The 25,625-nt window shown below is 42.1% G+C and overlaps 1 protein-coding gene across 8 annotated transcripts in view; it reads left to right on the top strand.

Annotated features, from left to right (window-relative positions):
• fanci (FA complementation group I) overlaps nt 1-25,625 on the top strand; it is a 75,653-nt gene that overhangs the window by 3,325 nt on the left and 46,703 nt on the right. For 7 of the 8 annotated variants that reach the window (XM_041174698.1, XM_041174701.1, XM_041174697.1 and 4 more), the window contains 17 exons: nt 172-302; nt 6,315-6,468; nt 6,648-6,705; nt 7,357-7,398; nt 7,514-7,637; nt 7,866-7,951; nt 8,241-8,373; nt 11,416-11,508; nt 14,155-14,291; nt 14,747-14,927; nt 16,793-16,880; nt 17,328-17,458; nt 19,105-19,175; nt 21,570-21,684; nt 22,217-22,339; nt 22,781-22,849; nt 24,363-24,464. In XM_041174698.1, the coding sequence (XP_041030632.1) occupies nt 172-302; nt 6,315-6,468; nt 6,648-6,705; nt 7,357-7,398; nt 7,514-7,637; nt 7,866-7,951; nt 8,241-8,373; nt 11,416-11,508; nt 14,155-14,291; nt 14,747-14,927; nt 16,793-16,880; nt 17,328-17,458; nt 19,105-19,175; nt 21,570-21,684; nt 22,217-22,339; nt 22,781-22,849; nt 24,363-24,464 (1,838 nt within the window). The remainder of the gene's footprint in view (nt 1-171; nt 303-6,314; nt 6,469-6,647; nt 6,706-7,356; nt 7,399-7,513; nt 7,638-7,865; nt 7,952-8,240; nt 8,374-11,415; nt 11,509-14,154; nt 14,292-14,746; nt 14,928-16,792; nt 16,881-17,327; nt 17,459-19,104; nt 19,176-21,569; nt 21,685-22,216; nt 22,340-22,780; nt 22,850-24,362; nt 24,465-25,625) is intronic. The other variant, XM_041174703.1, reaches the window with a different exon arrangement.

The following is a 25,625-nucleotide window of genomic DNA, read 5'->3' as shown; positions in this document are numbered from 1 at the left end:
CTATTAAGAGCAGCTAAGAAAGAAGGTAGGATTTGAAGCCATGCCCAGACTTGAAAGGATATATGCTATCTCTCTGCAGCATGTGGTACCTCACCCCTTAACCGATGAATTCATTGAAATTTGGTGGAATGCTGATTTAGTACATATTGTTCTTTTGTTTCCCCTTTATAGGTTCCCCATGTTTTCAGAATGAAGGAGTTTGTCGGAGGCTTTTCGTTTACAAACATTGCATGCAGCTTGTTGAATCGGGAGATCTACAATCAGATATAGCAACAGATATAATTGGTTTGCTGATGCTAGAGGTAAATTATGAAATTGATAAAAGTTATCCTTTTTTTATTCATTTGCTCATGGGATGTGGGTATTGCTGGCTAGACCATCATTTATTGCCATCCCTAATTGCCCTTGAGTAAATGGTGATTATCTGCCTTCTTGAACCGCTGCTGTCCATTTGTTGTAGGAACATCGACAGTACTGTTAGGAAGGGAGTTCTAAGATTTTGACCTAGCGACAGTGAAGGAACGGCAGTATAGTTCCAAGACAGGCTGGTTCTTGACTTGGAGAGGAATTTGCAATTGGTGGTGTTCCCATGGATCTGCTGCCCTCGCCCTTCTAGGTGGTGGAGGTCAAGGGTTTGGAAGTTGCTGTCAAAGGAGCCTTGCTGCATTACTGGAGTACGTCTTGTAGATGGTACACACTGCTGCTAATGCATTGGTGGTGGAGGGAGTGAATGTCTAAGGTGATGGATGAGGTGCCAATCAAGCAGGCTGCTTTGTCCTGGATGGTGTTGAGTTTCTAGTGTTGGAGCTGCATTTGTCCAGGCAAGTGGAGAATATTCAATCACACTCCTGACTTGTGCCTTGTAGATGTTCGACAAGCTTTGCAGTGTTAGTAGGTGCATGATTGTACTGAATGCCCAGCCTCTGACCTGCTCTTGTAGCCACAGTATTTATATGGCTGGTCCAATTCAGCTTCTGGCCAATGGTGATGCCCAGGATGTTGATAGTGGGGAATTCACTGATGGTAATGCCATTGAATGTCAGGGGAAGATGATTAGATTCTCTCTTGTTGGAGATGGTCATTGCCTGACGTTTGTGCAATATGAATGTAACTTGCCACTTATCAACCCAAGCCTGAATATTGTCCAGGTCTTGCTGCCTATGGACACAGACTGCTTCAGTATCTGAGGAGTCGTGAATGGTGCTGAACGTTGTGTAATCATCCGCGAACATCGTTATGATGGAGGGAAGGTCATTGATGAAACAACTGAAGATGGATGGGCCTAGTGTTACAATCCCAGCTGATAATATTGGACAACTCCAGCCCCCGAGAGAGTAACCTGGCTTGATAGACCCTAACATTTTTTTTTGTTTTGAAACTGTGGAGGGGCAATTACTGAACGCATTCACAGGAGTGTGCTTTTAACAAAAGAACAAAACTTTTATCAAACAAGAAAAAATTAACTACATTACACTCCTTCACTCCAACTATACCTTTACAGATGTATACAGATTCGCAAAGTTAACACAAGTTACAAAATCTAACTTATACTCTAATGTTCACAGTAAGAATACAGCCCATGTAAACAAATAGACGAACTGTGGTCCGACACACCACACTCCAAAACCAAGTTTCTATGGATTTCTCATCAACCCCGCCCTCCCCCTCCAGACGCTTGACATTCCGTGAGCCAACTGGTCTCACTGAAACCCTGCCTCTCTCACGTGGACTTCCAATCTCCTCATTCGAAGAACTTATCTTGGAATTCTCTCCCAAACGACATTTTCTCTTGGACTTTTCAACAAGGATCCATCTCCAGGATTTCAACCTCTCTTTCTGATGCTCCTTTCCCCTGGATCTCTACACGCATTCAAGCTTCACCTTCCACACACGCACTCAGATATTCATTTGTGCCAAGCAGAACATCACTGCTGCAAGAGCTCGTAATAAGGAGTCACCAACTTTCAGCTGTCTCCTTGGCTCTTCCAGCTTCTGTCAAGCCCACTTTGCTTCAAGTCTGCTCCCTGCAACTCTATATCTTTAATTTGGAGGCTTTTCTTCTGACCCTTCCTTTCAATTTGAATTAACAGGACCTGTTTCAGATTTCTGTTCTTGGCCCTTGACTTGACTGCCTTCCTGGGAACCACTTTCTGTCTTACTCATTAGTTTTGGGACCTTTCTTCTTTGTTCTGGGATCTGCTCCCTGCAGCTCCCATGTCCTGCTTCTGCTAGCACTTTTTGCAGAATTGGGCACCTCTGTGGAGATTTTGATGGTTACCTGATCTTTTTGTACTATTTAGCTTTCTTCCTCTTTTCTTCTGAGCAAGTGCAGAGCTGGCTTTCAAACCTGGACATGAATAAAAAAACTGCACATGTGCACAGGACCATTTACTGACCTAACAACAAGAAAACAGACCAACTGCGCATGTGCAGCCATTCCCTGTCCGGCACATGCGCAGAACATGAAGATCAGAAAAAGAACACCGCACGTTGTGGTCCGATCTCTGATTCAAGATAAGGTAAGTGACCTTTTTTTTTCTTAGGTACGTCACATGGAAACATAGAAAATAGGTCTTTTGGCCCTTTGAGTATACTGCGCCAGGTTCAATTTGATCATGGCATATTTCGATGCCGTACTCCGCTCTTCCCATACCCCTTGATGCCTTTAGAGTCCAGAAATCTATTTCCTTAAATATATTCAGTAACTTGGCCTCCACAGCTCTCTGTGGTAGAGAATTCCACAGGTTCACTATCCTCTGAATGAAGAAGTTTCTTCTCACTCCTAAATGTTCTGCCCCTTATCCTGAGACTGTGAACCCTTGTTCTAGACCCCCCGGCCAGAGAAAATGTCATCCCTACATCCAGCCTTGTCCAACCCTGTCAGAATTTTATATGTTGCAATGAGATCTCTCATTCTTCTAAACTCTAGTCGGCCTAATCTTTCCTCATACGACAACCCTGACATCCCAGGAATCAGTCTGGTGAAACTTTGCTGCACTCCCTTTATGGCAAATATACCCTTCCTTTGGTAAGGAGACCAAAACTGCGCACAATACTCCAGGTGTGGTCTCACCAAGGCCATGTATTGCTGAAGCAAAACATCCTTGCTCCTGGTATTCGGAGGTCCTCTCGCAATTAAGGCTAATATACCATTTGTCTTCTTAACTGCTTGTTGCACCTGCATGCTTGCTTTCAGTGATTGGTGTACAAGGACACCCAGGTCCCTTTGTACATCAACATTTCCCAATCTATCACGGTTTAAATAATACTTTGCCATTCTGTTTTTCCTACCAAAGTGGATAACTTCACACTTATCCACGTTATACTGCATCTGCCATGTATTTGCCCACTCTTAACTTGTCTAAATCACCTTGAAGCCTCTTAACACCCTCCTCATCGCTCACATTCCCACCAAGTTGTGTGTCGTCAACAAACTTGGAAATATTACATTTAGTTCCCTCGTCCAAATCATTGTTCTATATCGTGAATAGCTGGGGCCCCAGCACTGATCTCTGCGATACCCCACTAGTCACCGCCTGCCACTGCGGAAAAAAAAACATTTATTCCTACTCTGTTTCCTGTCTGCTAACCAATTCTCAATCCATGCCAAAATATTATCCCCAATCCCATGTAGTTTAATTTTACACACTTATCTCTTATGTGGGACTTTATCAAATACTTTCTGAAAATCCAGATACACCACATCCACTGGTTCTCCCTTATCTATTCTGCTAGTTACTCTAGTAGGTTTTTTCAAATATGATTTCCCTTTCATAAATCTATGTTGAATTTGTCTAATCCTGTTGATGTTTTCTAAGTGTTTTGTTATCACATCCTTTATAATAGACTCTAGCATTGCCCCTACTACTGAGGTTAGGCTAACCGGTCTGTAATTCGCTCTATTCTCCCTCCCTCCCTCCTTTTTTAAATGGGGGATTACGTTTGCCATCCTCCAATCTGCCAGGACTGTTCCAGAATTTACAGAATTTTGAAAGATGACCACCAACGCATCCACTATTTCCATGACTGCCTCCTTTGGTACCGTGGAATGTAGATTAATGGGCCATGGGGAGTTATCGGCTTTCAGTCCATTAATTTCTCCAGCACTATTGTTTTAGTAATAATAATTTTCTTCAATTCCTCCTCACTAGGCCCTTGGTTCCCCAGTATTTCTGGGAAGTCATTTATGTCTTCCTCCGTGAAGACAACACTAAAGTAGTTGCTTAATTGCTCTGCCAATTCCTTGTTTCCTGTTACAAAGTTTCCTATTTCAGACTATAAGGGACCTACGTTTGTCTCCACTAATCTTTTTCTTTTTACATACTTACAGAAATTTTCATAGTTAACTTTTATGTTCTTTGCAGGTTTACTCCCATACTCTTTTGCCCCTCTTAATCAATCTCTTGATCCTCCATTGCTGAGTTTTAAACTGCTCCCAATCCTCAGGCTTGCTGCTTTTTCTAGCAACTTTATATGATGACTTTAGATCTAATACTATCCTTAATTTCTTTTGGTAGCCATGGTTGGACTGCTTTTCCTGTTGTGTTTTTGCATGTATGCAATGCATACACTAGTTCCTTAAATATTAGCCATTGTCTATCCACTGTTATGCCTTTTAATGAAGTTCCCCAATCAATCTTAGCCAACTCATGCCTCATACCTTCGTAGTTTCCTTTTAAGATTTAGGACCCTAGTTTCAGATCGGACTGTTTCATTTTCCATCCTAATGAAGAATTCTATCATGTTATGGTCACACTAGGACATTACCCTGAGTAACTCCTGCAGTGATGTCCCAGGGCTGAGGTCATTGACATCCAACAGCCACAACCATCTTCCCTTGTGCTAGGTATGACTCCAACCAGCGGAGAGTTTTCCCCTGATCCCATTGAGTACAGTTTTGCTCGGGCTCCTTGATGCCACACTCGGTCAAATGCTGCCTTGATGTCAAGGGCAGTCACTCTCACTGCACCTCTGGAGTTCAGCTTTTTTATCCACGTTTGGACCAAGGCTGTAATGTGGTCAGGAGCTGAATGGTCCTGGCGGAACCCAAACTGAGCATTAGTGAGCAGCTTATTGCTGAATAAGTGCCGCTCGATAGCACTGCCCATGTCACTTTACATCACTTTACTGGTGACCGAGAGTAAACTGATGGGGCAATGATTGGTTGGGTTGGATTTGCACTGATTTTGTGTACAAGACACACCTGGGCAATTTTTCACATTACTGGGTAGATGCCAGTGTTGTAGCTGTACTGGAATAGCTTGGCTAGGGGCATGGCTAGATCTGGAGCACAAGTCTTCAGTACGATTCTTGATATCACATAGAATGAATCGAATTGGCTGAGGACTGGCATGTGATGCTGTGGTCCTCGGGGAGGCTGAGATGGATCATCCGCTCGGCACTCCCGGCTGAAGATGGCTGCAAATGCTTCAGCCTTGGCTTTTGCACTGATGTTCTGGGCTCCCCCATCACTGAGGAGGGGCATATTCCTGGAGCCTGCTCCTCCAGTTAGTTGTTTAATTGTCTACCAATATTCATGATTGGATGTGGCAGGACTGCAGAGCTTAGATCTGATTTGTTGGTTGTGTGATTGCTTAGCTCCGTCTATTTATTGCATGTTGCTTCAGCAGTTTAGCATGCAAGTAGTCCTGTGTTGTAGTGTCACCAGGTAGACACCTTATTTTTAGTTATGCCTGGTGCTGCTCCTAGCACGCCCTCCTGCACTCTTCATTGAACCAGGGTTGATCCCTTGGTTTGATGGTATAGGTAGAGTGGTGGATATGCTGCACCATGAGGTTACAGATTGTGGTTGTGTACAATTCTGCTGCTGCTGATGGCCCACAGTGCCTCATGGACCAAAGAGACCATGAAGGAATTTAGAAGTAAGAGTGGGAGTTTTAAATTGGCTCCAAATCCCCTAATATCTACAATACTAGTTAGCAAGGACAGTGGTGATAGATGACTGGGACTTGGTGTGGGATGGGATACAGGAGGCAGAATTTTGGATTAGCAGATTTTAAGGAGAGTTTTAGGATGCAAGGCTGCCCAGGAATCCACTATATAAATCAAGTTACTCAATTAGAACAGTGGTAGCCTTATAACCAACTGTCAGTCAGAAGCTCTTGATGTTTATGTAACTCCATGTTGTTTGAGTACTGCTGGGTATGGTACAGTGCCATTTGCACACTTCTGTGTTTGTGACTGTAAAGTGTTTACATGAGGAGTTAACAATGAGGTGATTGAGGATAGTGAAAATGAAGCATTGATGAAGCTCGTGCACATTATGTCTTCATAATTGAAAGTCTTCATTTTAGGCTCATCAACTGCCTGGAGCCACTTTAGCTGAACTGGCAAGCCTGTATGTGGATGCCATCAAAGGGGGCAGCATTCTCAATGGAAAATCGCTGGACCTTTTCCCTACAATACTTACTGTTCTGGCCTCTCAAGAAAGCTTAAGTTATGGTGGTGGTAAGGAAAGTTTGAAAAATATTTAAAATTTGTTCTCGGTATGTCGGTGTAAGGTATATATGTGTCTTTTGGTTTTTTTTTGAGCCTGCTCCAAACATCTGTCGATTATATTTTTAAGGGATTGTAGCCCCCTGCTGTATGTAACTTTAAATATTTTTGTTCTGTTTCTGTTTTATTAGGTCAATTGAATGGCGAGGAATACAAGAAACAATTAATCAACACTCTATGCTCCAGCAGGCAAGTAACAACGTGTTTGACTAATCCAAAGTAACACATCAGTAGATAGCAATACTTTAGGGAATTAGAAATTTGATCAAGAAGCAGTTAGCAACATGAGAATATCTATGGAACCAGATAAGTTCCTGGTAATTTAAGATTTTTTGATAAATTTAGTTGCAGTGTTGTTTTCCTTTCTTCTCTCTCCTAAAATGCTGACATATGGGGTGCTGTTCTATGAATGCTAGCAGCTCCCTGTTAGGTTGTCCAAAGATTCACTCTTCACGTATATGCCTAGATGGTGAGTGTTAGCAGGCTATCTAATGTTGACGATCTGATTCTGTCCACCAACATCTGAATAGACCCTTTCCAACAGGGGGTTACTGCAGACTAATCAGTAATGGAGATCAGGACTCCTTAATTTAGGGTGCTGAAGCCAGTTGCAGCATCCGTAAATGCTACATGGGCCAAGATCAGCTAACTCCACTCATACATAGGAATGGAACATGAAACTCATCCCCAAGTAACTGTTATTCTTATTCCATCTGTAAATTGAGCAAACTTATCCATTAGATTTAAGTCTGCACTGTACTTCTAGATATCTTTTATGTACAATATATAATTTATTTCTGCATTTAAATGCTTTGTTCTTGAATTGATTTTATTTTCCAGATGGGATCCAAAATGTGTGATTCACCTCACATCAATGTTTAGGTAAAGTTTTTTTGATCAGTTCAGTTGCTAACTTTATGGAAAAGCAAAACCCTCTTGTGAATTTCAGTAGGTAAAAATTAACTATGTCTATTCTTGTGTGCTCTCTTTCCTACAGGGATGTACCAGTCAGTACAGAGGAACTTCAGTTTGTTATGGTGAAAGTGCTGCGAATGTTCCCCAAGTTGGACTTGCAGGAACTGCCTCCACTTGTCTACCAGTTACTCCTCCTCTCCTCTAAGGTAAGACGAAGGAATCAATGTTGATGTGCTGATTTGCAGCAAGATTTTCTCCTCTTAGAAAACTTACTTTTTACATTATACAAGATCAGGAGTAACGTGGTCAATCCTTCAATATGATGCTTGAGATTTGAGTACATGTAGTCTGGCTAGATCTTGATAAGAAAATGTACTTAATATTCACTGAACTAGATGACTCTACTTACTTAGTGATTTTTTTTTATTTAATAGGGTTGTAAGAAAACTCTTTTAGAAGGGATCATAACATTCTTCCATCAACAGGATCAGCTGCAAAAAGAGGAACAAACTGGAACTGAGTGAGTTGCGACCATTATTCATGTGTTCATGTGCCAGGCTAGGTAATAATGAATGTTTGAAGGGGATATCACATCTGAGTCTGCTCCTGACTTTCCCTGATATATTTTCTAGCATGGGTAACTTGAGATCAAGAACTCTTGACTTCCTACCACACCCAAACACACACCCCACCTTCCCTCTGCTCAGAAGTGTGCTGGGGATCACAAAATCTCTGCTTCTCACTTTTACCAGGGTGCTTTACCACTTTTATTTATGTGCTGAAGTATGCTTTTTTTTTTTGTTTTGAAGGTCCACTGAGTTGGAGGCTGTCACTGTGCCACAGGACCAACTTCGTCATATAGAAGGAACAATCATTCTTCACATTGTGTTTGCGATCAAGTTGGACCATGATTTGGGCCGTGAACTGATCAGATATCTGAAGGTATGGCAGAATGTCCAATTTCTGTGAGCAGTTTTTACTTTTGTGTTATTGAGAGTCTAGGTGAATGGTTATTGTGCAGGACAAGCAAAAGAGATGGGGAAAAATAAAAGGGAAGAAACAATTTAGGTGATGCTGAAGTTGGCACTTAAAAATCTTTAGATGAAAAATGAAAAGGAAGATTGATGTTGGGAGTTTTGAGGTTCTGAACGTGTTTGAGTTTATGCATGAGTTCTTTTTTCAATATTGAGAATTACTGGGAGGAGGAAATGCATGTAGTGTAGCCCGTCTAAAGCTTAGCATGACTGAGAGGAAAGCAGAGAACTTGGAAGGCAGGTTTTTTTTTAAATCAAACATGTATGTTAAGTTTGTTTTACTGTTGGTTAGAATTATTTCTGAGATATGTAACCCTGTTCTACTTCAATTAAAAGTAGCAGATGCACAATTCCACGCAATGGAGGCATTGGTTTCTTAACGCATCTGTCCCATCTCTCTTCGTAATCAATTATGCAACACCATTATGAACCACAGAAGTACATGATCTAAATGATAGGATTTTAAAAAGATATATAAGTTTTTTAATTAACTGCCTGTGAGTTTTACCATTTAAACTTAAGAGGAGAAATTCATTAGGGTAGCGCTGCTGCCTCATGGTCTGGCATATCCCACACTCTCCCATTACCATCAAGCCAGGAGACCAACTCTGGTTCAATGAAGGAGGGCATTCCAGGAGCAGCAACAGGCATACCTAAAAATGAGGTGTCAACCTGGTGAAGCCAAAACACAGGACTACTTGCAAGTGATAGACAGGGTTAAGCAATCCCATACCCAACGGATCAGATCTAAGCTTTGCAGCCCTGCCACATCCAGCCGTGAAAGTTGGTGGACAATTAAACAACTCACTGGAGGAGGAGGCTCCACAAATATCCCCATCCTCAATGATGGAGCAGCCCAGCACATCAGCACAAAAGATAAGGTTGAAGCATTTGCTACAGTCTTCAGCCAGAAGTGCCGAGTGGATGATCCATCTCGGCCTCCTCCAGAGGTCCCCAGCCTTCAGCCAATTCGATTCATTCTAAATGATACTGCAAAGACTATGAACCCTGACAATATTGCAGCAATAGTACTGAAGAGTTGTGCTCCAGCTCTTGCTGCACCCCTAGCCAAGCTGTTGCAATACAGTTACAACACTGGCATCTACCCGGCTATGTGGAAAATTGCCCAGGTATGTCCTGTACACAAAAAGCAGGACAAATCTAACCCGATCAATTATTGCCCCATCAGTCTACTCTCGATCTTTAGTAAAGTAATGGAAAGGGTCATCAACCGTGCTATCAAGCACATTTATTTAGCAATAATCTGATCACATGCCCAGTTTTGGTTCCACCAGGGCCATATTCCTGACCTCATTACAGCCTTGGTTCAAATGTGGACAAAAGAGCTGAACTCCTGAGGTGAGGTGAGAGTGACTGCCCTTGACATCAAGGCAGCATTTGACAGTGTGGCATCAAGGAGCCCTGGCAAAACTGGAGTCAATGGGAATCAGGGGGAAAACTCACCACTGGGTGGAGTCATACCTAGCACAAAGGAAGATGGTTCTGGTTGTTGGAGATTATTCATCCCAGCTCCAGGACATAACTGCAGGAGTTCCTCAGGGTAGTGTCCTCGGCCCAACCATTGTCAGCTGCTTCATCAAAGACCTTCCTTCCATCATAAGGTCAGATGTGGGGAAATTTGCTGATGATTGCACAATGTTCTGCACCATTCATGACTCCTCAGATACTGAAGCAATCCATGTCCAAATGCAGCAAGACCTGGGCAATATCCAGGCTTGTGCTGACAAGTGGCAAGTAACATTCGCACCACACAAGTGTCAAGCAATGACGATCTCCAACAAGAGAAAATCTAACCATCGGCCCTTGACGTTCAGTGGCATTACCATCACTGAATTCCCCACTATCAACATCCCGGGGGTACCATTGACCAGAAACTGAACTGGACTAGCCATATAAATACTGTGGCTATAGCAGCAGGTCAGAGGCTAGGAATAGTGCAATGAGTAGCCTACCTCCTGACTCACCAAAGCCTATCCACCATCTAAAAGGCACAAGTCAGGAGTGTGATGGAATACTCCCCACTTGCCTGGATGAGTGCAGCTCCCACAACACTCAAGAAGCTTGACACCATCCAGGACAAAGCAGCCCTCTTGATTGGCACCACAAGCACAAACATTCACTCCCTCCACTACTGACGCACAGTTGTAGTAGTGTGTACCATCCACAAGATGTATTGTGGGAATTCACCAAGGCTCTTTCAACAGCACCTTCCAAACCCACGAACACTACGATCTAGAAGGACATGGACAGCAGATAGATGAAAACACCACCACCTGGAAGTCCCCCTCCAAGTCAGTCAGCATCCTGAATTGGAAATATATCACAGTTCCTTCTCTGTCGCCGGGTTAAAATCCTGGAATGCCCTTCCTAACAGCACTGTGGGTTTACCCACACCACATGGACTGCAGCGGTTGAAGAAGGCAGCTCACCGCCACCTTCTCAACGGAACTAGGGATGGACAATAAATGCTGGCCCAGCCAGAGAAGCCCATATCCCAAGAATGAATTTTTTAAAAATTGCCAAATGCACCATATAAAAGCAGTTTGTCAAAAGATTGAGTCTGGGGTGCATTGGCATGTTCATGCTTGGGTACCTTTATAAGTGAGGACAAATGCAGATTTAGATGTCGCTCCCTGTTGTGTTTCCATTGTGAGCCCTGCCAGTTGCAGAGTTTGAATTGTCTCTCAACAGGATAATGGAATTGGGGAGGGGCTGGAGAGGGTAAGATCACTGAGGCCTTTTTGCCTCAAGTGGTCACCCAGGAGCCAGTATGTGCCTGCTGTCATGGGTTGAGAGGTAACGAATCAAGGAAAAAAACTGCTGGAAGAAAGGAGAATTTTATTCTAAAAATACTCTAATTTTTAAAAAACATATAATACTGGTCTGACTTTGACAATCTTGAAATATCCTGTGTTTGCCATTTATCTAGGCTGGTCAGCAAGGAGATACCAGCCGGATTCTCTGCTCTTTTAACATTGCACTGATGCTCTCTGTAGCTAGGATACATCGATTTGAGGAGCAGGTATGTTTATTTTTCCATCACTTTATTTAATTTAGAATCTCTAAATAGACTTGAGTGGGAGTTGACTGGGAAGGTTGTTTACACTGAATCATCAAGAAACAAGGTATTGTGTATTAGATTAGCAATGTAAAGACTAATGTTTATTACTCAAGCGAAGCTGGCTTTGCTCGGATTTAAAAGTCTCATGAGTGAATTTTATATAGACTAGCTAAATTTCCCATGGTGGCACTTACTAACTAACAAAATTCAAAATGAATATTTTCAAAATGCTGCAACAATTTATGCCTTTTACCCTGGGGCAGGATTTTGCCCTTGGCGGGGGCAGTCAAGAAGCCTACCGCCGCCTGCAATCGGCTCCGCACCACAATTTCATGCTACCTGGCCAGTTAATGCCCCCGCTGTGTGGATTGCGAGCGGCAGCTCTGAGCACTGTGCGGGCAGGGGGAAGGAGGGAGAGCTGGGCCTAGCGTGTAGTTCACGTATTCGTGAGAAGAGCGCTTTAATCTCTGAGGTATGGAAACTGAAGCGCCGTGTGTAATAAAAAAATATGTATAAAGAGAATGAAAATTTAATAAAACATGTCCCCTCATGTGACTCTGTCACATGAGCTGGGACATGTTTTTAATTCAAAAATAAAATTTTTATTTAATGTTAATTTGCTTTAGGAAACCTCATCCTGCTGGTTGATAAGGTTCCATAAAAAAATGTAAAGGACGCTTGGCCATTTCACTTGCCTGCCAACCATAAGGTTGGACAGGCAGTGTAAATTTGAATTTAATTAGATTGTTAATGGCTTTAATAGGCCTTTTAATTATCGGCGGCACACAGATGACTCCGGCATGCACCCGCCAAATGAAATATCACAAGACTGCGCGATGACATCGGGACACACGCCCGACATCGTCGTGTGTCATTTTACACTCGGGTATGTTGGGCACGTGCCCTCACACCGAGCATAATCTTCTGCCCCTGGTCTCTCTTAGTCAGAAGAAGTAAATGTGGGTGCTTATTAGGCCCTGGATCCTAAAGATCCTGTATGTCTTAGTCCGACCTACAGTTGCTTCCCAAGGCAAACCTTCAGCTGGAATTTGAACTTCAAAGTGTTCAAGATTAACTTTTAATTGCAACTTTTAAAATGGTCAGTAGTTTCAGCTTGCTTAAATTTTCAGCTTTTGGTATGGCGATCATGTTTGTCCTCTCTGATTATTATCTGATGTAATTCTCATTTCCAGATAAGTTTTTACTAACTACTGAACCAATAATACCATATCGTGTTTGACGAGAATACAGATGAAAATGTTTTATTTTAGCAATTGTATTTTACAACAGCCGTCTGCGTTCCCCTCTTAGGAATTTCTTTGTGTACGAGATCATGGCCTGAATTTTACGCACCCCGCCTCTCTTCCTCCGCCCCCGGCGGGTTTGTAGGCAGGTAGGGGATGAGCCTGCCCTTTCCCCTTAAGTGGCCAATTATCAACCACTTAAGGGCCGTTTCCCACCCAGACTCAAAATTGAGGCTGGCGGGAGGAGGTACAGGGCATGGGGGAAGTGTGAAAATAATTGGGTTTAGGCCTCAGGTCGGGGCTGGGGTGCCTCCATCAGCAGCCCCCTTTTAACTTTGTTCCCCCTCCAAGGTCCAGTAACCACAGCAGCCCCCCAGCCTCCCCTATCTCCCCTACCCTCCCAGCCCTGAGACCTCCTAAACTTACCTCTTCCTGGAATCCCGAGACTTAGCTCTGGGGAGTGCATGCAGTCCCAATCCTGTCCACTGTAGCTTCTGGCACTGCAGGGACTAGAGAGCTGCAGCAGCTTTCTAATGCAGAACATCCTCCCGAGTGAGGGGTAGAAGTCCCGCCTGCAGCCAATTAACTCATTGGAGAGTTAAATCACTGAGGGACAGATAGTGTTGGCAGGAGGGAAGGGAAACCCCACCATTGTAAAAATCCTGGCCCATGTGGTACAGTGACTTCAGATATTTCTCTCTTACTTCTTGACATCCAGTTTAAAAATAAAGCCCTACCTCAATGGGTGATGAGAAAATAAGGTAGATATAGGCCACAGGTAATATGATGCATGTGGTCAAAATGGGGGAACTCTACGGAGTTGGTTTATCTGTATTCCATTGCAGTATGGGACATGGATTTTGACATTTGTGCTGCGCTACTATACTATACATGCTAATGTGTAGCTACTGGAAAAATCAGCTTATTTTGAGCTTAGGTGTCCTGTGCAGTTTTACGAAATTAGAAACACATCAGATTGATTTCCCTAGATAAGTATTTCTACTTATTTACATTTGAAGTGTAATTTCTTGAAGGGCTCTTTTTAAAAAAAAAATCAGTTCAAACAAAAAGTGCTGGAAATGCACGAGGCATCAAAGGAACTCCCCTCTTGCTGGGCATGCCTGTGTTGAGGAAGGTTTTCCCTGAAATAATGACCTTTCTTTCTTTCAGGTCATGTGAATTTTCAGAGTTTGTGGTTATATGTCCTAGTAACTAATTTTAAATGCATATGTCGTCAAGGATGTTTGCTTTTACTATATTGCTTTTGGATTGTGTTGCTGATATGTAATAAAGATGGCTGAACACTCAACTGAAATTTCCGGAGATGGTATATTTGATGATTTTTATTTATTTACCTATTTAGGTGTTTGACTTTCTAAAAACATCGATTATAAAAAGTTTTAAAGATGGGCAATTTCAGCAAAATTCTAAATTCCTCCAGGATTTGATCCCTGGTCAATGTAATGTGCCTGAAATGATTTTGGAGACAGTGACAAACAGGTTTGTACTTATTCTTTCAACTTGTTACTTTTCAATGAAGACGCTGACATGAAATATCACTGTCACTATTAACAGAGGAATTTCAGGTGTCTATTCCACTCTCAATTCTAAAAATGTTAACTTTAAACTTATTTTAAAATTAAAAGGGCACATTCCATTGCCATACTGAAATGTCTGCGTAACCAGCCTGTTTAGTTATATAACAATGGTAGAACATCTTTAATATATATTTTTAAATTGGTAATGGAAGTACAGGTATTGGACTCCTCTTAAACAAGTTAGACATCTTTTTTAATTTCTGGTAGTTTTGAACCATTATTTTCAGTTGCAAATGAGTGACTCAGCTACTAAAGGTTTGCCTAGTAACTCAAAATTTGAATTTTGAGGTCTGCTTTTAGCTTCTGATTAAATTATTTTCACCCAGTTAGAATCTTTGCTCTTGTTTCTCTCTGCAGTGTTTTTGGCTGGGACCATGTTACCCAATCTCTGGTACAGCTGGGATTTATATTCATGGATTCCTTTGGACCAAAGGCAGGTTCATTTGGGAAAGTTTCTGAGACTAACCCAAGTGCAGCAAAAACTCCAGCACAACAGACTTGCAGATTGGGAGCCAAGATCCTTCTTGAAACGTTCAAAGTGAGTGTGTGAAATGCTGTGTGCTGCACTCTGTCTTTCAGAAAGTTCTTCATAGAATGAATTACTTTGCGTCCCAGTGATATGGCCAAAAGTAGCATGCATTTTTCACAGAACAAATCAGAATAAGTGCAATGATTTCTATATGGTGAAAAAGCTAGAAACAGTGGAGGTCCAAAGAAAATTGGGGGCCCAGGTACACATCAATAAAATGTTGTGGAACAGGTACAGAAACTAATCTAAAAGGCTAATGGATTGCTGGCCTTTATAGCTAGAGGATTATATTACAAAAGGGATAGAAGCCATGTTTCAGCTTTAGAAAACCTAGTTAGGCAACTTGGAGTATTATGAGCAGTTGTGTGCATCACACTTTAGGAAGCATATATTGACCTTGGAGAGAGTGCAGTGTGGATTTACTAGAACTATATCTAGACTCCATGGGCTAAATAAAGAGGAGAAATTAAACAAACTGGGGTTGCATTTCCTGGGGAAGAATTCCACCCCCCCCAGTGCAGGCATGCCTCCAATCGGCGCCCCTAATTGGGGGTGCACCGCCATTTTACGTGGGCAGGCCAATTAAGGCCCGCCCAGCGTGACGTCTGCCAGAAAGTACTATGCGCTTTCTGTGCAGGTGGGGTGGTGAATCCCTGAACCCAGAGTGTGCTCTTTCACGAAAGAGCACACTTAGCCTCAGGGAGATAAGTGCTGCCTTGGAGATCGGTGCCATGTTTTAAAATGGTGAAGGGGCAAAAACAACATTTCCCCGACATGTCCCCTCATGTGACACTTGTCACATGAGTTGACACATGTCCATCACTTTTAATCAAACGTTTATTAAAGTTTTAAAAACCCTCATGAAACCTCATTCCACTCGTGGATGAGGTTTCATGCTTTTTCTGAAGCCCGCCAGGGCTCCCGGCCTGCCGGCCAATCTTAAGGTTGGATGGGCAGGTCCATTAATTATTTAAATTACTTTTTAAATAGCCTCAATAGGCCGTTGACAGGTCAGCGGGCGCACTGCTGAATTGGCTGTGCCCCCGCTGACCGGAAAATTGAAATGACGCAGGGTGACGTCAGGAGTTCCGCCCGACGTCATTCCGCGTCGTTCTACATGTCGGCGAGCGGGCCCTGCCCCCTGCTCACCGACTTAAATTCCAGGGCCAGGATAGTTAGGGTTAATGGGTGATTTTGATCAAAGTTTTCAAGATATTCAGGGTACAGAGATGGTAAATAGAGAAACTATTTCTGCTAGTTGGCAAGTCAACACTAAGGGGCGTAGTCTAAAAATTAGAGCCAGATCTTTCAAAAATGGAATTGGGAAATTACCCTATACACAACCGATGTTAGACTTTGGAACTCTCTTCTGCAAATAATAATTGATGCTAGATCACTTGTTCATTCTAAAACTGACATTGATAGGTTTTTAGAACCAAAGTTATTAGTGATATGGGAAATTGTGGGTATATGGAGTTATGTCTCAAAGCAACTGTGATCTCATTGAATGACAGAACAGGTGCTAGGAGCTAAATGCTCCTAAATCCTCCTGTTCCCATGTTTGTCTTAGTTAATCTGCTTTTATTTTAGTGATGTTGGTTGAGGGAGAACTGTTGCTGAGTGTTGGGAGATCTCTGCTGTTCTTTACGTAGTGCCATTGGATCTTTAACAGCCATCTGAGCAACAAGAATAGGGAAAAACATATCAGGTTAATATTCTGATCCCAGGGATGGATACTGTCTAATATGTTTTACTTTAATTGTTCTGACTCTACTTTTCCCCACCCTCATTTTGAATAAACAGATGTTTAGTCCTGGTGACACAACAGAATTGTTGATTTTTAAAAATGTTTTTTTTAATTGTTCTTGATTCAGATGCATGAGCCAATTAGAAGTGAAATCCTGGAGCAAGTTCTGAATAGAGTGGTGACAAAAACCATGTCACCCATCAATCACTACATAGGCAAGTAGATGTGCAATTTAAGCCTGTGAGAATGAAGGAACTGGGCTGGAGTGTAAAGCATGCTGATCTGAGAAAGTTAATTGTAGGTTGCCATCATCGCACAATGAAATTTCCAGATGTGGGATGGGAAGATTAATTTGTCCCTGTCCAAGCTGAATTTTGCATCCACATGTTATATTTGTACATGTGTTTTGAGCTTGCTTGGAGTATTTGAGAATAAATTATAAATCTAGATTTTCATTGGGACGCTACGTCTTTAACTTGTTAAAACCGTAAGGTCATCTCTAGCTCCACTGTTCTTAATTGTGTTTAGGTGGTGGCTAATCTGGGCCCTCAAGTGTGCTTATCCCTCAGTGGTTTGTTTTTTCACCACTATGAAATTTACAGAGTTGCACTGTGACAAACTCTTTGAAGAAAACTAATCTTTATTTTCTTTCCCCTTCTCAGACTTGCTATCTGATATTGTCACTTCTGCACCTCTGATTCTCCTGGATTCTTCCTCCAAGGTTATAGAGGCATTTGACCACTTGTCATATTTGCCCCTTAGTACAGTCCAGGGGCTACTAAAGGCAGTGCAGGTAAAACATTTTTTGCTAGTTGTTTTGTCAGCTTATACAATTCAATATTAAGCTGTGATTTGTTTCTCATCTATAAAAGCTATGTAGTTTCCTAGTCACTATTTGAAACATGTTACTTTTGTGTAATTGTTGGATCAAAGTCCTGAAACTCCCTTCCTAACAGCATTGTGGGTGTACCTACACCACATGGCCTGCAGTGGCTCATAAATGCAGCTCACTATTACCTTCTCAAGGACAATTAGGGATCAGCAATAAGTGCTGTCCTAGCCTTCAATGCATCCTGTAAAAGAATTTTAAAAAACTTTGATCCAAAAATTTGTTAGCTTGGCTTATTTGGTAGCAGTTTTACCTTGAACCAGAAGTTTGATTTAGTAGTCTAAGCTGAAAGTCCAATTGAATTGTATAGGAATCTTGCATTGTCAGTGATGCTGTTTTTCAGACAAGATGTTAAACTATCTACCTTTTCAGTGGTTTAAGTGCCCATAGTACTAATCAAAGAAGATTAGCAAGTTTTTGCTTCAGTCTGCTGAATATACCTTCATTCAGTCTTGTGTCATGATGTCCTGAGTTTAAAAGAAATGATCATAGCATATGTTTGGAAACAATATCAGGGCCAATATGCAAAGCTGACATTAAAAAACTAATAAATTATAAGTGCATCGGTCATCATATGATTTATTGAATTCCATTGAGTTAAACTGATTGGGTTGAACTGTAATGGTTATCATAGTTAAGTCAGATCCTGTTCTCACACTTGTACTCTCCAGCAGGGTCAGAATTTTGCCCTTGGTGGGCATGCGGGCCCCACTGGCTCAGCGATGGGTGGACAGTCGACCCCTGCCACCGAAACGGGGCCTGCCGCCCCATTGAGTGGGCGGGCCCGCCCAGCGGCCTTCCCAACAGGAAGCGCTATGGGCCTCCTGTGTGGAGTGGAGAGAGATTCCCCATCTGTCAAAGTGTGCTGTTTTGTGCATGTGTGCGAAAGAGCACACTGCTCCCTGAGACCAAGTGCTGTCTCAGGGAGATTAGTGACATTCCAAAAAACTTTTAAAAATAGAAAAATATTAAACTTATTAATATGTTCCCCTCATGTGACAATGTCACATGAGATGGGACATGTTCATAAGAAAGACATTAACTTTATTAAACTTCTTAAAAACGGACATGAAACCTCATCCCGCTGGGGCTCCTGGCCTGCCAGCCAGCCTTAAGGTTGGACGGGCAGGTCTTTAACAATCTTAATTGGCCATTGACAGGTCGGCAGGCGGACAGCTGATTTTGCTGTTTGCTCGCCTTCCTGAAAATTTAAAGGAACCGGGATGATGTCGGGGGTTCCTGCCCCCAAATCGCCGATGGGAAAATCCTGGCCCAGGAGTCAGTGGGCAATGATTGGAACGGAAAGGCTGGCTGATGTGTTTTTTTTTAATCTACTCTAGTATGGCAATCAATTGTAACTACTGTTTAAGCTAAGATCAACTAAGTTACAAAGCTCTGTGCTATACCAAGGGGTGCAAATGCCAACTTAATCAGTGGGCAATCTAACTTTTGACCAATGTTTAGTGCAATATGAAGCCCAAAATTGTGCAAGTGTCTTAAGTTAATTACATTTATATATTTTAATAATTTGCTTTGTTTCTTTTTAAAAGCCCCTGCTGAAGGTCAGTATGTCCATGAAGGATTCGTTAATTCTGGTCCTGCGGAAAGCCATGTTTTCCAGGTAAAAAGCAAACTAGCCAGAGTAGTCTGGGATTTTATTCTGTTAATAACTTTTCATTCTCAGTTGCTGAATACAAGAGTGTTAGTTTCTGATGGTGCAATAGAGCCTATTTCTTCTTTACTCTAATAGACTAATGGTGCAGTAATTAATCTGTTGGAGAGCAACTATGTCAAGAGATCTGAATCACTTTGGGAGGTTACTGTGGCCTTAAGACGTGGCAGGTTTTTAATCTGAATTTTTTTAAATCGTACATCATAATGTGTTGATTTCACAAGTTTTTTAAATCTCCCATTCTCTGCTAAAAGACTTGACCCTTGCTTGGATGGTTTCACATATATCAGTAGCCATTTGGTACCTCTCTAAGTGGCCATTCTTTATGTATAGGTTGTGAGTAACATTATTTATTTATTTATTCATTCATGGGATGTGGGCATCGCTAGCCAGGCCAATGGTTATTACCCATCCCTAGTTCAAAGGGCATTTAAGAGTCAACCACGTTGCTGTGGGTCTGGAGTCACATGTAGACCAGGTAAGTATGGCAGATTTCTTTCCACCAAAGGACATTAGTGAACCAGATGGGTTTTTACTACAGTTGACCAGATTTTTTTTTACTGAATTCAAATTCCACCATCTGCCATGGTGAGATTTGAACTCAGGTCCCCATTACCCTAGGTCCCGGGAATACTAGTCCAGCGACAATACCACTAATTTAGTAGGCCATTATACTGTGGAGGCTTCACAGCTTAACCCAAATCTGCTCTCACTCAATTCCCATATATCTCTAAGGGTAAACCTGTGGCAATCAGGAACAGAAACCAAATTGTTACCCCAGATTAGTTCACTCTTTGCAGACTGGGAATTATATTAGCAAACAGTCCTTTTGGCTCAGTTACCCATTATGAAATACACTAAAGTGGAGGGGACCTGGGTGGGTCAGATACAACTGTACTTTTGAATTCAAATCCAACTCACACTGATGGAATGGATGTTAGTTGCACTGGTGGCATGTGAAATTACTTTGGGTAGTCTAAGTCACATTGCTTATGGGATTGGGACTAAGGCACAAAATTGGCTCAAATGCCACAGTTGAACATTTAGACATAAGTGAGGAAGTTTGGATATGGAAATGTGAAAAATGCCACACTGTTGCAATAGGGATGATCTTCTGAGATTGTGGCTGAAGCACATTGTCAGGACAGAGCAGAGGGACCTTTATTCAGCAGCAGCCATACCTGACCTGGAAGTGCTTGATGCTGACTGTCGGGTATGGATTTTCAGTGCTGCTGGGGGCAGGAATGGAAGTGGCTGGGGTTCCAAAATACTGATGCCAGCTGGTGTACTGGTTTCCTGACGCCATTCCCAGCACCAACCATATTCACCAGGGTGGTGTGGGGAGGGCAGCCTTGTGATTCCTCCTGATTTTTGATTTAGGTCAATTAACCTGGTTAAGGAGCTCATTAAGGGCTTTTTAATGGGGTATGTCATCTTCGTGGGGACACATGGGCTGCACACACATTGTCTGGGGCAGACCAGGTGATGGGAGGCAGATGCACAGTGGGCAGCAAGTCATGGGTCACACCAGAGAATTACCCGAGCCCCATAAAAGAGTAAAGGGGGACTTGGTCATTGTCAAACAGGTTTGATTGACACAGCACTGGTGGTGGGGAGAGTGAGTACTAAGAGCTCAGGCATTGCAAGGGGCTGTTAACCTCCAGGCATAATGGGAGCATAAGAGCAGGGAGCAAGGCAGTCCAGGATAATTGAGCAGCCACCTGACCATAGAAGAAACAGCTGACAATGGGGGCATGACAACAGATTTGGGCCCAGTGACGATGAGGAGCAACATCCTGCGCCGGAAAGCTAGAATCTCGGGCATGAGGAAGGCAGGGGAGAGGAACCAGGGACAGAAAGGACTCTGAGGTTGTATCCGCAGCATAAGATTTACTGACAAAAATGGAGCTACTTGAGATAACTGAGAACCAGTGGCACGGGAAACTGCGATTCTCCTGGTGGATGGTCACAGACATCTGTGCCCTCGTTATGGAAGACCTCACATTTGCAGTCCTACCAATAGCTGTCAAAGTCACTGTGGCCTTGAAGCACTTCACTTCTGCTTCCTCAAAGGATCAATCGTGGATCTTGGTGCCATCTTGCAAACGGCTGCACACCACTGCATCTCGCAGGTTATTGACGCCCTGTGTCCCTTTGTCTGTGTTTGGGTAGGAGGGGAGAAATTACTTTATTAACCAAAATAAAATTACAGTGCAATTGGTTGGGAACAAATTTTTTAATAAAAAATTGTATCACTGGACAAACTGCAACAGATTTGCAGCATTGATCTGACATGTTTACAGCTGCTTCTTTAGTGCTGATCTGCTTTCCTCTTTTTTTCAGCCACTTGGATTCCCGGAAATCAGCAGTTGCTGGCTTTTTGCTATTGTTGAAGAACTTTAAAGTGTTGGGGAGTCTGGCTTCCAGTCAGTGCACTCAATCTCTCACGGCTAGTCAGGTAACTCAGCTACATTCATTCTTTCCAGTTCTGTCTTTAATAGCCATGTTAATTTTTCATCAAATTTTATAGGCCAGCCCCTGAGGGGTTAATTTTCTTGCCTTAGTCTTAAGTCTGATTTTTTAAAAAGCCTGGTATGATAGTAGTTCATTAATATGCTCTCTGTAATGAGCAGCTTTCCCCTTTCTTTGGGAAAAAAAATCAAGAAAATTAAATTATACTTGGAAGTGGATATGGATTTGTGCAGAACAAGCAAACCCTAACTGACTGAGCTGAGCAGCCAGTTGAATTTAAGAAATGGCCTGCCATCTAGTGGAGTGAACCTAAACTGTGGCTCCTAGTCAGTAGAGTATTGAGATGCAGGCTGGTTGCCATGGTGGAATGGTCTGAGTTGATCAGTTAGGTTGATCTTAGTGTATTATTTTTAAAAAAAACCAGGGCGATCAAATTTGAATGCTTTTTGATCTTTATGCCTATTATAGGTTGGGAGCAGTACTGAAATAACGTTTCTTTTCATCTTGTCACTGTTCAGGTGCAAGTGGATGTACATATGCGTTACAATGCCTCTGCTAATGAAGCCCTTTGTTTGGAGATCTTAGGCAGCCTGAGGCGCTGTCTTAGCCAGCAAGTTGATGTTCGACTCATGCTCTATGAGGTATTGATGTTAAAAGCTATCCTTGTAATATGTCAAATTTGATCTCTATAATAACTGTTAGCACTCACTACCTGTGCAGCTGAAAAGAAGTTTTCTTTTTGAACCCCACATCTTAGTCTTCAGTTTTTAGGTTAATATTAAAGCATTCTTGTTTTTTTCAATCAGCAGGGGAAACCTGAACCTGCTGATTCCATTCTTACTGCTTTAAATAGTAATATAGTTAAGAGACTGTCATTTCTTATTTCTTTTATCATTTGAAACAGGACTGCCTCATCAAGGTGATCTGAACTGGGTGCTTTGACAATGTTGCATTCATTTAGGGAAGTTGTTGATGGTTGTTACTGACTGCATTTCCCTCCCTACTCTCATTATATCTTTGACCAGGTTAAAGAGTTGCTCTTTAATGGTCTATTTAACTGTTCCTCTCTTCTGTTTTTGGAGGGTTTATTTGATGTTCTACGTCGAAATTCGCAACTGGCAAATACCATTTTACAAACGCTGCTCTCACAGGTGAGTGGCAGAATGTAGACAAAAATGGCACTGGTTTGCCAAGACGGAAGCCTGGGGGCAATTGCCCAATTGACGTAGGAAAAAATATATTCCACCTAATTGTTATAAACTGTCCGGCACTTAGGAGGTAACCAACCTATTTAATGTTATCTACTTTTGAACCAACTGTTGGGAGACTTCTGAGAGTAACCACTGAATTGTATGGTATGGAAGGAGGCCATTCAGACCATCATGCTTGTGCCAAGTTTACAGAAGAACTTTCCAGTTAGCTCTACTTCCCTGCTCTTTCACCATCTGCCCTGCTTGTTTTTCTTTTCCAGGTGTATATCGAGTTCCCTTTTGAAAGTTACCATTGAATCTACTCGCACCACACTTTTGAGGCAGTGCATTTTAGTTCATGATAATGCGTCAAGTTAAAGCATTTCTTCATCACCCTTCTGATTCTTTTGCCAATTATCTTAAATTTATGATTTCTGGTTATCAGCCCTTCTAGTGAAAACAGTTTCTCCTTATTTACTCTTATCAAAACCACTCAATTTTCCAGCATGGATTTGATGGACTGACTGGCCTCCTGTGACATCATAACTCTATTCAACCTCTCCTGAATCTTTCCTGTTGTAAGGAGAATATCCTAACTTCTCTAGTCTATCTGCTGAAAACCCCTCATCCTGGTATCAGTGTGGTGCCCAGATTTGGATGCAGTACTCCAGTTGAGGCCTAACCGGTGATATTTAAAGATTCATTATAACATCCTTGCTTTTGTACTCTGTGCCTTTATTTATAAAACCAAGGATCTAGCATGCCTTTTTAACTGTTTTATCAACTTTCCCTACCACCTTCAAAGATGTGTGCCTGTAAAGCTCTAAGCCACTCTGTTTCTGCACCCCTTTTTACTATTGCTTGGCAATAACTAAGTTGGCTTCTCCCTCCTCTTCCTGATATCACAGCATTATCTGGTCAGTGCCTTTCTTGGACACACAACCCTGATTGGGAATGTGCAAATAAATTATTGAGATATATTTGTTTGCACAGATGTGTGTGAGAACCAGACTGGTTGTATGTGAGAAATGGCAGTGCTGGGGACTGAGAGAGTTTCCACATCAGGTACCCAACATCAGTAAGGTGCAGCACGGGCTGGATGCAGAGTAAAACTCCTACACTGTTCCATTAAGCACTCCCAGTTCAGGTACATTATGGAATAGATGTGCTAGAAAGCACTCACTGCATACTGTTCGAACCTCAGAAAAATGTCTGCCTCTGCACCGATGTTATTTACTTTGCCATTTCCCACACCAGCCATAGGACTCCCCAATTACAATTCCAAATTGTAGCCACTTTTGCTGTGGGCCGTGCATATTAGAAAATATTCCAGATTAATTTGTGCAAGATCATGACATATATGGTATTCAACAGGTGATTTGATTACTAAATTGGTACTGATTGACAATACATCTCCTAGCCCTAAATATAAACTTGTACTGCTGTAACATTGGCATTTCTGATCTTGCCTCAGCTGAAGCGATATTATGAAGTGGAGGAGGACCTGCTGCCACCCATCAAGCTAGAAGGTTGCATCACCACTCAGGGAGGCCAGATCTACCTCCAGGAACCACTGGTAATCAAATAATTTATTATTACATTTGATAATTTATCCAGTGAGAAATGACTGTGTTGGAATATGAAGTTTTTTTTATGACTTTGTACCCAAAGGCTGTGTCAAATGTTACTCTGGCTCACGTAATAAGTTTACTTCTATGAAGGAATGAGCCATACATGTTTGGAAGGTTCCAAGTTCTGCTGTGAATCTATGAACCTGCTGACCTCAGCTGAGAGTGGTAGGGTTGCTACCATTGGCCTCTGTTTTCCTAAGGTAGAGAAAAAAAGAGTTTGGCTCTTGATTAAACAACCCCACCCCACCCGTCAACCAGAAAATGCATTTGTAGATGTCTGCTGAGGGCACATGGCTCAGTTGTGTTGCTAAATGACCTGGGTTCAATAAATCTCTGCTACCTGTCAAAGCTTGCATGTGAAAATTGGGCACTTGGTTGATATTATTGAGAGCAACTAATGCCTTTGGAACTATCTGCTGCCACGAACCTTCAGGACAGGTACAGAGGGGGAAAAAAAGTATGCTCATTTAAATATGTACGGTAGGAAAGTGACTCTTACAATGGCCATAATTTTTCTCAAATGTAGGGCCAGCTGGGCTCAGTTGGCACCACTCTAATTTAAGAGGTATGTATTCAATCCCTGCTTCCTAATTTGACTGTAATTTAGGCTGCTTCTCATGTAGAAGCAAGGGACTATTACATTATCACACACATTGTCCTTTAGATATCATTTGAAAGCATATCTATCTGTTCCAATTGTTTACGTAAATGCTTAAGATCTCATAGCACTGTTTGAAAAAGAACCTAATGTTCTGGTTGTTAAATGTTCCTCAAGCAGCACCACTTTTTAAAAAAGATTGACTGATCACTCATTTAATTACAGTTTCTGACGTTGCTGAATGCAAAATAGCTGCTATGTTTGCCTGTAAAACATTCGCGACTTTTCATTATTTCATAGTTTTCTACATTTTAATTGGTATTTTTCTGAAGATGGAGTGTTGGTTGCAGTGCCCTTGGTTTGCTGCGGCTAAGGGATCCGGGTTGCACGCTTTGTTTTGGGTGTCCGAGTTGGTACAGAGACAGAGAACATCAGGAGATTGTTGCTAGAATAAACACATGTTTATTTACAAACTAACTCTACAACTATACCTGTGTGCACACAACAT

Source organism: Carcharodon carcharias, chromosome 26 (genome assembly GCF_017639515.1).
Source record: "Carcharodon carcharias isolate sCarCar2 chromosome 26, sCarCar2.pri, whole genome shotgun sequence".
NCBI lineage: Eukaryota > Metazoa > Chordata > Chondrichthyes > Lamniformes > Lamnidae > Carcharodon > Carcharodon carcharias.
Note: the sequence above shows the minus strand (reverse complement) of the source record. Positions and strands in the feature narration are given on the sequence as shown.